The sequence below is a fragment of the Seriola lalandi genome, unplaced genomic scaffold, assembly GCF_002814215.2.
Source record: "Seriola lalandi dorsalis isolate HSWRI2012SDOR001 ecotype SW California unplaced genomic scaffold, Sedor1 jcf7180002054901, whole genome shotgun sequence".
Taxonomy (NCBI): Eukaryota; Metazoa; Chordata; class Actinopteri; order Carangiformes; family Carangidae; genus Seriola; species Seriola lalandi.
Window position 1 is genome coordinate 2828886 of NW_019525453.1, and position 12246 is coordinate 2841131.

A 12246-nucleotide genomic window follows, 5' to 3' on the forward strand; every position below is an offset into this window, starting at 1 on the left:
CACACACACACACACACACACACACACACACACACACACACACACACACACACACACACGGCGCACATACTGTGGCATGCAAAGAAATGAGCATGTACAGGACCCTGGTGAGAAGAGGACAATAAACCATGTCTTCTTGTCCTCCTCAGGATGTACATATTAAAACAACAAAACACATTCTATCCTCATCTCCCTCAAAAAATAACCTCAAACATTCCCCCTTGAATAGATTAATTATACTTGTTATAAGTGTTATGTATTGCACATTGTTCTCCCTTAGGGGGGTTTCCATACAAGAAAAAAAATACATCTATTAGCTCAAGCAAAAGTACATGGTGGTGGTTCACTGTATATTGTTCTTTGGTTACCGAAGATGATTTCTGTAAAGGTGAAGGATGAATGGAACATACCAATGAAGAAATCTGACTTTCAGATGATTAGAGAAATATATAATATGCAGGCGAGGGTCTGCGTGTTTCATATTACAAAACCTTGTCTGGTGTTTGTGCTACACTAACCTAAATTCTAGCCCCATATTGTCTTGTCAACTTATCAAAGAGGGGCAATAAACTATGATGACAAAGGTCAGAACATGACAAAAAGAAAAAGGGACATTAACTAGAGATGGGACAATGGGATTCATCACAGTGATCAGTGGTATGAAAAATTTGAGTTTTGTTGTTCCTCATCATAGACGTTGAGGCCTCAGGGGTTGGCTCAGAAAACTGGTCGTATTAGTCCTTACCGCTGGAACAAAATGATTTTGAAGAACTCTGATTTAAGCTGATAAATACAGTCTATGGCTAAATAGTTGTTATGAGGATGTACAGATGCTCTGATGCATTGTTTTTCAACCCACCTGTGGGTCATGGGAGACTTTGAATGGATCACCAAGGGTTCACAAAATATTTAGCTCGTGTCGGCCGAGTATTCTCACCAACATTGATTACCTGCTTCTCTGCAGCAGCCCAAAAAGTTAAATGTTACTTTTTTAGTAAATATTCCTTATTAATTCTCCAGGTTCCTGTGTATTGTTTAAAAACTTTATTGAAACAGTGTCCATAAAAACTATACTAGAACTAGTATATGTTATACTGTATGTTACATGAAAAATCATATTCTGCACTTTGTATAACCCGGTGTGAGCTTTGTGTCACCTGGCTTTGTACATCCCTTAATGTGAATCTGTTCCCGCATGTATGCTCCTTATCTGGTAGTGTCTGCTACAAACTAAGGTGTAGTTTGTCCTTGAACACACACCTGCTTCTTCTTGGTAGTTAGACAGTCAGGATGGCACCCAGAATTGTTCACACACACACATCCTGACCCTGCCTCCTTCTTTCTTTCTACACTCTTTGTTCGATATCAGTCTGCAGTTGCACTCTGTGTGACTGTACACTGATCCTTTGCAAAGCTCTTATTAAGATATACAAAGACAACTTGATAATTTTGTCAACTGTTCATTTTCAGATTTCCATCACACACTTGGTGTCAGAAGTGGGATCGCACGACTGGGGGTGTCTGGACTCGGAGTCAAAGGGGACTCGCGATCCTGAAGCCAAATCTTCAGCCTCAACCTCCCCACAAAGACGGGTGAGACGGAGGAACTAAGACCCGAGGCCGGACTCACTCAGCGCTGCCATCAAAGATCCTAACTGGTGAGAATCTGAAAATTGATTTCTAAATTAAAAAAGAAAAAAAAAGAGAAAAATATCTGTTTTCTAGAGATGTCAAAAATATCAAGGCTGAAATAAGAGAGAGATTTTGGTCTACTAGTCCCAGTTTTTAACCAAGCTTAAGTAGAAACCTGGAGGTGCAATGATGATGCACAGTACTCTAATGTGTGAAGTAAGACTCAGAAAAACGCGCGTAGGAAAAGTAGACAATTCCTCTGCTCCAATCACTCTGTTTTTGATCATCTTGAGAAACAACATAACAACATAATGAAATTGGTCACATTATTTTGGGCACACTAACATTGATTAGTTTTTTGATATTTTTAACGGGTGTACTTTGGAGATTAGTTGAAGACATAATTTAAATCTCCTACTAAATTTTTAATCTACCAAAATGGGTATTATCAACAGTAAATATCAAACAGAAGTTAACATGATGATGTGGATCTCTCCGCTCCAAACATAAATTACATGAGAGTGAATTATGGTGATTCATCTGTGAAACAAATAAAAATGTGGGTTACTGAATGTGGTTTTCCGAGCACAGGAAGTTTCAGTATTAGACAGCTAAATCGGCTGAGGGACAGACTGCAGAAGGAAAAAGAGACTGAGAATAAAAAAAGCAAGAGAAAATTCATAGTAGACTGGAAATCATTTAGTTTATGGATGGAAGAAGCACAAAGGAGGGACAGAAAAACACAGGCAGGGGCAGATAAAACCACATATGTGTCTCAGTGTGTCAAAATGCAGGATTCCGACCTCGACTGTGCTCCGCCAAGAAGACGCCGTAACCCACCACAACAACATGATGAACCTGCAGCCCAAATCCAGGCTCATCAGACGGCTGATCCACCGCCATATTACCCCGGCCTTGCCCCATCTCCTGTTCCCCTCATCCATCCTGATACATACGACAACTTGCTCATTTTGTCAACCGTTCATTTTCAGTTTTCCACCACATTACAGAAATACTATGGAATGGATGTTAAACATAAGTGTGGGAAAGTCTGCACAGTGTATGCGCTTGTTTTGACAAAACCGCATTTTCACTTGAATAATGTTTCCTCTTCCTATAAGCTGGGGGGCAACACAGTAGAGCATCAAGAAATATAGCCAGAAACAAAGATTGTAAACCACTGTCCTAATGGTTCCTCAGTGTTATAGTACAGTCAGATGTGTGAGCGCCTCTGTCTTGACCTTGAAGTTATGGCTGCGACTTTCAGAGAGTATTTACTGCTATCACGAACAAACAAATGTGTTCTGGAAGGAAATAATGACACTAGTGATGGTGGTGGTCGTGCTGGGTTGACACTGTCTGGCTGAGTCACAGTTTAACCTCTCAGAGCCCTCCTCAGTAGGTCGTTCATTTGTGTTTCAGATAGCATATCTGTACATGCCCTCTTTGGCTGCCAGGGTTTCGCTCTGAGATGTTGTCCTTTCAATCAGCATGTAATTGGATCAGCGGCAGCGATTAGATAAGCATGATGTATCTGGCTCAAAACAATGATATATACAGTATCAAAGCCGCATGATCTTCTCAAACCACTCTGGCCATCACTGATCAACTGCCTCAACAGCCTTGGCTAGACACATTCCTCAGTGCTGGTCTAACACAAGCTGTGCCAAGACACACACACACACACACTCACAGTGTGCGTGTACATGCCCTCATAACACACACTTTCACATGCCCACTCATTCAAACCAAACACACACTTACATATACAGAAAGAAAAAGAGGGAGACAGCTTCACATAAAGCCCCCTCTTTCTAATCCTCTCACTCGGGTAATTAAAGATACTCACGGCTTAGTGTGTGAGGCCTTATCTGCCAATCTACAGCATCTAAATGCCGAGCAGCTTTTACCTGGGTTTGAGTTTAGAGCACTGGGTTCACCAAGTGGTGTTTTGGCAACAGCAGAGACCCAACTATCACTGCCAACAGATTAACACGACAATGGAGCAAATCTAAGCAGTATGAATGAATTAACATGTTCTCCCACACCCTGACTTTATGAATGAAGGGATTAATAAATTAATGAATGAATGAAGTGGAATGGAGTGGAATAACTCAATTAGAAAAGGTTGAAAGAAAGTATGTGACAGTATACGTCACCTCTAATTGATTCTGGTAATTAAATGAAAAAGCAAAAACAATCTGGAAAACAAAATAAACATAAGCGATTCACCAAAACAGTTTAAAATCAAAAGTGCTTGGATCCAGCTAAGGGAAAGCCAAGACACAGTGCACACTGCCAGTCAGGTAATGGCATGCACCTACTGGCCTCTCTGCATTTTAATTGCTAAGTGGATGATCTGGGATTATCCCTCATAAAATGTTATTGTCCTGAAAGGAGACAAAGATATCTTGTGATCTCTTGGGGATTTAATCTATTGCCATCTCTGCGAAGAAAACAGGCCCGGTGCTTTGCCCAAAACACAGCCGCCTGCCCCACCATCATCACTTAATGGAAGTCACTAGAGGGAATCAGTGGGGGCTTTTCTTATGGAGATGACCCAAACATTAATGCTGTTGACTACACCCCACAGGCTAAAAACAACACAGCAATAGTTTCTCTCATCCCTCTCTGCCACTGAAGGCTTGCACTGTACAAATAAAGCAGGTACTCAGGTATCAAGCCTATAGATGAATCTTTCAACATGAGTGAAAAATATTTTACATATGTTAAAAAAAGATGAGATATACACCAGACCAAGCAGCCTCTTTGAGCCCAGAGAGTTTTAAAGTGTGGAGTTTTACAAAAAAGTAAGCGAAAAAAATACAGCCTTCCTGGGAAATTGATGGGGTTTCTCTTGAGACTAACTCACTTTGCTCTCACACCGTAGTGTAGATATGAGACACCCATATTTGCTGCCAAAATCTGCCACTGATATATTGATGAACTGCTGTGAATTGTAATGTAATGAAAAGATGAATCCAGCCGGTGGGAAGCATGGATAACGCAGCTCTGATGTCAGACACACATGAACAAGCACCCACCCACACACACACACACACACACACACACACACACACACACACAGTGAAGTTCAGCAGGAGGATGTGATGGTCCCTCCGCAGGCTCTAATCCTTTAAAACCACAAAATCAACACGTTGTGATGCCATTATCTATTGGCCTTATTCCAAAAGCTTAACGTGTTTGATCCTGCTATTAACACCTCTCGGCCAATTATCTATTTATAAAAAACACATGGGTTTGGGTGTTTTTTGCTCTGTGTGGTCAAATTCACAGGAATATTACACATCCCTGGGAGGGTAACAAGCCATTTTGATGTTATTTAAAAGCATTAAGCAAATAGGCGATTGCTATTCCTATGTATGGAAAATCACCCAAAAACACACAACTAAAAGCAACAGTATGGTTTTAACTGTTGACTTAACAACTATTTTTATGGTGTGACTTTCCAGGATATGTAAAGATGCAAGAGAAAAAGAGTTGCTTGTAATAAGGATAGAGATTATTCTCAAATATATATGCTGATGTCTTAAAAGTTCAGGGGGAGACAAGGATCATTGAGCAGGGGGGCAAAGGGGTCCTCAGTAATTTATGGAATAATTAAATTTCACTGACATGTGAAATAGAAATAATTCATTCATAGAGACTGTACAAAAGTCACAAGTTACAAAACAAAACAAACTTTTCCTTTAGGCAAATCTTATCAAAATGGGGTTGCATGGCTCTAATGTGTGCTTATTTGACATCGTTAGACATGAAAAAGTCCTGAGCCTCCGGGTTAGTGGTCCGCAGGAGGTGCTTTATAGTGGGCAAATGATTGACAGCCCCTTGGTGACATCACTGTACGACAAAAAGAGTCGCTGGGGAAGAGAAGGCACCAATCAATTGAACCACTACGCTGTGGCGCAAAGAGGAGAGGTGACGCGCTCCCCGACTCTCAGCAACAAGGTCCAAAGGAGCGACACTTGAGTGCGCTTATCTCTCCAAAAAGCCAGCACGGCTCAACTTTTGTCTCAGCGAGTTGTTCTTGTTTGAAGATGTTCAACCAAGATGCTTTATACTTAGATCGGTCCTGCCTACGCGAGCCCGCTTCCTCATAGACTTAACATATTTTTTTTTTCTTTCCGTACTGACCAAGACCTAACCCGAACTGCAGCTGGTGAGAATATGTGCGAGAGGCGATCGGCGAAGGGCATGGGCTGTCTTTGGTCCCCCAAGGAGAAGCAGCGTGGATTAAACACGAATTAATGTGGAATTTATCGGAGCCCAAAGGTGGAACGACGACCGGACACAGCGCTTCCTCGTCAGGTAAAACAAGGCTGATTGGTTTTTGTTAAACTGTTCCAATATTCCCTAGAAAACGAAATCTTAATAATGTCAGCAGGTATGAAATAACTTCCGTCACGAGGAAACTTTTACATTACAGCTGCAACTCGTCTGTTACTCACTATATAGGCTTATAGGGTGTGTGCGTAAAAGTTAAAGCGTTCCCATTCTGAATGTCGGGAAAACACAGTGAAAAGAAAAATACAGTTAAAAAAAAAAAAAAAAAAAAGTTGTTTCGTTGGGAGGTTGTGCTTCTCAAATGAGACTGATGTTTTTGATGCTTTTGATGTTCCTGTCCCGGGCTACATCTGGCCCTGGTACGCACGTCAGATCTAACACCTGCGAGCCTCTTGAAGTAACTCTATCCCTTATGATTATACATGACCGTCAAAGCCTCTGCAAATAGAGGCTTGTAGCACCGTCTGACTGCCTCTCCTGCTGCTGTGTATTTTAACTTTTTCCTCACTACATTCTTTCATGTTTCTTCTGTGATCTTTCGGGTTATGCCGACTTGATTCTTCTTTCCCTTCATATCATTTCACTAAACATGATTTCTTATCTTTTCTAACTGGAGACTTTTTGTCTGCAGTCTCCCCCGCAACTTTCTTTGATTTGTCTTTCTCGTGTCATTCCCCCTTTTTTGTTCGTCTCTTTCAAAACTTCCTCACCTTGAAATTTTCGCGTTTCTGTTCATGTTAAGATCAATCCTCTGTTTCAGTTAGACGCGCTATATTGCCGGGGGGCTTGCTATTCACAGCCCCTTTTTTGTTGTACTTCAAAGTGAAGAGGTGTCTTCCCTTTTTAACCTGCTCTTCTTCAATCATTCCTACTGTTTGGAGGGATCACACACAGTTTGGGGAATGCTGCAGTGAAGCCCCTGCTGTGTCTACCTCATGTCAATACCTCAGCGCCAGTGTATTGACAGAAACCAACTTTCTCCACAGGGACTGACTGATCATGGTCGCCGTGGTCCGCTCTCTCATGGTTCTGCTGCTCGCTCAGGTGTTGCTGGAAGGTGCTACGGGACTTATCCCCGAGGTCGGCCGGAGGAAATACAGCGAATCTGGGAAGCAGACGCCGGAGCAGTCGGAGAGCTTCCTCAACGAGTTTGAGCTTCGGCTTCTCAATATGTTTGGACTGAGGCGCAGACCGACCCCGAGCAAGCAAGCCGTGGTGCCGCAGTACATGGTGGACCTTTACCGCATGCACTCAGCAAACGGAGACCACAGCACTAAACGACCCAAGAGCATGGGGAAACACGCAGATAGAGCCGCCAGCAAGGCCAACACGATTAGAAGCTTTCACCATGAAGGTATGTATTAGTGACATACCTTTACCTGTCAGCCGGAGAGCTCATCGGCTCTCTCAGACAACCCAAACCTATATTTAAACATGACTCAGTGCCTTAAGACTGAACTTCAGAGTCTTCACTGTTTTATGGAGGGTTAGTCATTTACAGGTGACACGCGTCCAAGTTATTTGTAACTCTTAAATAAGTTTGGGATAGCTTGAAAATCACTGTCACGATTTACAAACAAGCATCTCATGCACGATTAAATTAACTCTCATATATGTTGTGATGCAACCTTTAACCAAACATTGCCCTGGCGGAGCTGTCACAGGCTTCAGAGACATCAAGGGGCGGTGGTATCCCTGGGGTAATTTGTTTCTTAATAATTGATGGTGTTTGCGTGGGCTCTGAAAACTGTTTTTCCAGACACGCACCACAGGAGCAGGATAAAGGGCGGTGTGCCTTTGCGCAGGTGATAGTCATCACCCCGTTACTTCAATAACACACGACATGACATTATACTAACACGCATTATGACAAAGTCATCGTGTCAGACTGAATTCTGAGTCATTTTTAACAGGACTGAAATTAGTCTTTGGTGAAGGGGGGAGGAGGGGTTGCGCGTCTTACTCTTTCCAAATCACCCCTCTCTCTGCGCTGTGCGCCATTACGCACGTTCCAATAACACCATAATTGCTCACTTAGTTTATATGCTGGATACCCACTGATTGTTGAATTCAGTGTTTCAGTTCAATTGCAAATTTTAGTTCCAAGGCAACATATGCTGCTCAGATGACTAACGGCCACACACCAGAGGTTTATAGGGCTGGGGAAAGTGCATTAATTCACCAGTCATACAGTATGTGTTTATACAATGTTATTGATGAGGTGGGTTATTCTAAACTGTCTTAAATAATCTAACAGGTGAAAATTAAACATAGCTAGCACTTTATTTAATTATTAAGTTTAACTGCCAAACAGCAGAGAGGCGCAGCTGTTCATGATATTAAAATAATTTATGTATGACAAAAAAAAAGATGGAACTTTTACTGTCAAACATATACCAACTGTATCAACCATTCAATTTCCTATGGCCCAGTTTTTACAACATACAAGTTACTGAGTCCATAGGAGCTCTACACAAAGTTCTTATACAGAGTCCTAAGTGTTTGAGTGGGGAAGTTTCCATCAGGGGTGAGTCAGAGGGGTGGCTGAGTGGTTGCTTGGGTGCTCTCCAGAGGCCTAGTGCAATGACACCCAGTGGCTACACTGACACACTACAAACAAGCCTGGCCCGGGCCAGTGAGGCTGAGTGACTGCTCCCTGCCCACTACTGGAAACCTCTGCACCCGGCCAGCACACACCTTTACACCACTGGCTATTACAAATGTGTTCTGACTGTGTTTACATGCGCTCCCTGGCTCTTTCATCCTATGCTAACAGAGCTGCAGAGGTTGTTAGTCTTCCCACGTCAACAGACATGCAATTGATGTCTGCTCCATATAATAAGCATGTATCTACAGATGTAAGTGCAGCACATCAAAGCCAACAGCCCTAATCATTCATCACATATGCCTGCTGATATTAATTTCACTCAGATAATTAGTTTCACTGCTATCAGTTTTCAGAAATTACTATTTTCCATGCCAAATAGAACATTTCCACTATTACACAGGAAGTGGCTGCCAGAGACAGGTCCGTGATGAATGACCCAACATTAGCCTTTATCTTTTGTTTTGGCATGCAGCACTAAGAGAAATTAGGAATGTTGATACACTCATATCTGTGGTTCACACGTTTTTGACAAGCCTCAACTTGTTCACGCAGCCGCTCTTTCAAGGAGGGAGATAGGGAGAGAGTGAGAACGCTGTTGTAGAAAGAAACAGAGAAAGAGTGACAGAGAAGGAGACAGAATGAAAAGAGGATTTGGGACTAAGAGAACAGAGGGAGAAAGGGATTTGGGAGCTGAGGAAGGAAAGAAAGAGGGGGATTGGGGACAGACGAGAGGGAACGAGAGACAGGGGGCTTTCCCACACCAAATGAGGAGTGATAGGCCTAATTGAGGTCTTTGTGCCTCTGGAGGGAGGTTTAGGATGAGATGCTGGAATTTCCTAAATGCCTCCTTTGAAAAAGCACTGAGTTCAAAGTTTGTGTTTATTTTACCACACCAAAAAGATTTTAAAAAGTGTGTCTATACATCATCTATGATCTTCATAAAGTAACAGTTCAAAGTGGGGCTGCATTAAAGAAGATTGCAGCCTTTACTTGCTTTGCACTATAGAGGGGAATACCAATGAATGAACTCAAGTATGTATACTTATATATATAGCCTACATATACTCTTGATGACTTAATAGTTTTAAAATAAAATAGTTTCAATAGTTTAAGCTGTTTATATAAAACATTGTATACGCACCTTCCCCTTTGCGGTCTAAACATTTTATCCAGAACCTTCATATTAACAGTATCCTGTCCTTCTCCTGGTATCAGCTTTTTAACAGTACAATATTTACCAGTGACATTTCTGAGCTGGTCAGTTCTGTAAAGGTTAATGCAACAGTTGGCATTTATGCTATTGTTTATCTAATCAATTGTAAACTGATTTCCATATTACTCTTTTCCATTTTGATCTTTGATCTTACTTCAATATATGATATACCTTTTTTTCCATGTGCACTGATAGTGGGAATCGTATACAGCAGCTGATTTACATCGGGCAAATGTGACATTTTAAGTCAGGCTTACGAGCTTGTTTGATCTTATCAATAGATGGAAGCGTGCTGCTTTCATCTTCTGACATTTAACTAGGTAAATTTATGAGCATGTCACTAAAGACGTTATAACATTGCGATGAGAATTTGCCTGCTATTACACTGAGTCATACATGCAAAGTGTTGATGTATGTGTTATGCCTGTATGATAATGGCCCACACCCACTCACTATAACCACGTGGCAGCTTGGCTGGCTACATAGAACGAAGGCTGCAAGTTGTGTGTGGGTGTATGTGTGTCTGTGTGTGTGTGTGTGTGTGAGTGAGAGGGAGCAAAAGAAACCATGTGAGAAACCATCCTTTCATACTTTCCAATCTTTCCCTGCTCACAGTGGATCCATGAAGCCAACTAGGCTCTAATCATAGATGTTGTTTCTCATTCTTGTACCATGCATAAATTCTGTTTCATCTCTGGCATGCATTTCATACCCCTCTCATCTTACACTATGTTTGTCTCTCCTCTGTCTTTTGTAGAGTCTATGGAGGCCCTGGCCAGCCTGAAAGGCAAAACGACCCAGCAGTTCTATTTCAACCTCACTTCTATCCCTGATGAGGAGCTCATCACCTCTGCAGAGCTACGTATCTACAGGGATCAGGTCATGGGAGCTGCAACCCCTAACAACAGCTCCAGAAACAGCAGCACTAGTGATAGTGGTCCTGCTGGGGGTTTCCATCGTATCAACATTTATGAGATATTCGGAGTTCCGGCCACTCATGGCGGGGAACCTCTGGCACGTCTGCTGGACACTCGGCTAGTGCAGGACTCTTTAAGCCGCTGGGACAGCTTTGACGTCAGCCCAGCTGTATCTCAGTGGACCTCCGGCAAAGGCCACAACCATGGCTTCATGGTGGAGGTACTTCACCCAGAGGAAGGGGAGATGGATGGGGAGCATGCCAAGAAACGTAGTAGGCATGTCAGGGTGAGCCGGTCCCTGCACCAGGATCAGGACTCATGGCCTCAGGCTCGGCCCTTGTTGGTGACGTATGGCCACGACGGCCGCGGGGACTCAGTACTCCACACACGAGAAAAACGTCAGGCAGCACTCCGCAAACAACGCAGAAAGCAACAGCACAAGGCAAGCTGCAAGAGGCATGCCCTGTATGTGGACTTCAGTGATGTGGGGTGGAACGAGTGGATAGTGGCACCCCCTGGTTACCACGCCTTTTATTGCCATGGGGAATGTCCGTTCCCCCTTGCAGACCACCTCAATTCTACCAATCATGCCATTGTGCAGACGCTGGTCAACTCAGTCAACTCAAACATCCCCAGAGCCTGTTGTGTGCCCACTGACCTCAGCCCCATCTCCCTGCTCTACTTGGATGAATATGAGAAGGTCATCCTGAAAAACTACCAGGACATGGTGGTGGAGGGATGTGGCTGCCGGTGAGCAACTGACAGTGGTATGGATAGAAAGAGAGAGTGGGCAAGAAAGACTGAAAGAGGCATCAGAGGTTATTATGGACACCCGGTTTCCCAATGAAGACGTTTATTTATATGAAAGAAAAGACAAACAGAGCTATCGTGGAAGAAGAAAAACTATATATGAATATATTTATGTCTACGTAAAGTTGGGAAAAATAAATATTTTAATCAGAGGAATATTCCTTTACTGGTTTTGAAAATGTATTTCTGATGTACATTTCGAAATGGGTGCAATACCACATGAAGTATAATGCTCAGATTTTTATTTTGTATTTATTTCTATTATAACCACTTTATTTGTAAATAAATAATGTGTATTTATCGTGAAAAAACATGGTCACTCCAGTTTTCAAACTGCAGATCAGCTACAGTGAACCAGCCACTGTTGATGTATCTGTATCAAGGGCCAACATGCGTGCCTGACATGAATAACAAAGTTTCAAATTCTGACAGAAATTGGCTGCAAAAATATCACACACGACAAGAAACTCACACTACACTGATTGCAAACCAAGCATTGGACTCTTTTGGTAAATGTAATTGGAAACCAACAACAATAGAAGTGTAGAGAGGAAAGTGACAGGGCCAGGTCAGGGTGCCACTGGTGTAATGAACTGTAGTAGGGTGTAGGGTCATGGGATGGGAGTGACAAGTTACAACCCCACAAATGTGATAGACTCCCATGGGAGGATTAGGAAAACATCAGAGCATGTTTTCATGCATTACATGTCACTGCAAAGATCCATGGGAAGGCACTTCTAAAAGCTAGTTTGTTTTTTTCT

General features: G+C 42.5%; 1 protein-coding gene across 1 annotated transcript; it reads left to right on the forward strand.

Annotated features, from left to right (window-relative positions):
* The first annotated feature begins 5534 nt into the window (after positions 1 to 5534).
* On the forward strand, positions 5535 to 11796 carry bmp2b (bone morphogenetic protein 2b). The gene is made up of 3 exons (XM_023430004.2): positions 5535 to 5961; positions 6924 to 7291; positions 10516 to 11796. Exons 2-3 carry the CDS (start codon positions 6937 to 6939, stop codon positions 11427 to 11429), a joined length of 1269 nt encoding a protein of 422 aa, XP_023285772.1. The 5' UTR covers positions 5535 to 5961; positions 6924 to 6936; the 3' UTR covers positions 11430 to 11796.
* The last annotated feature ends 450 nt before the right edge of the window (positions 11797 to 12246 follow it).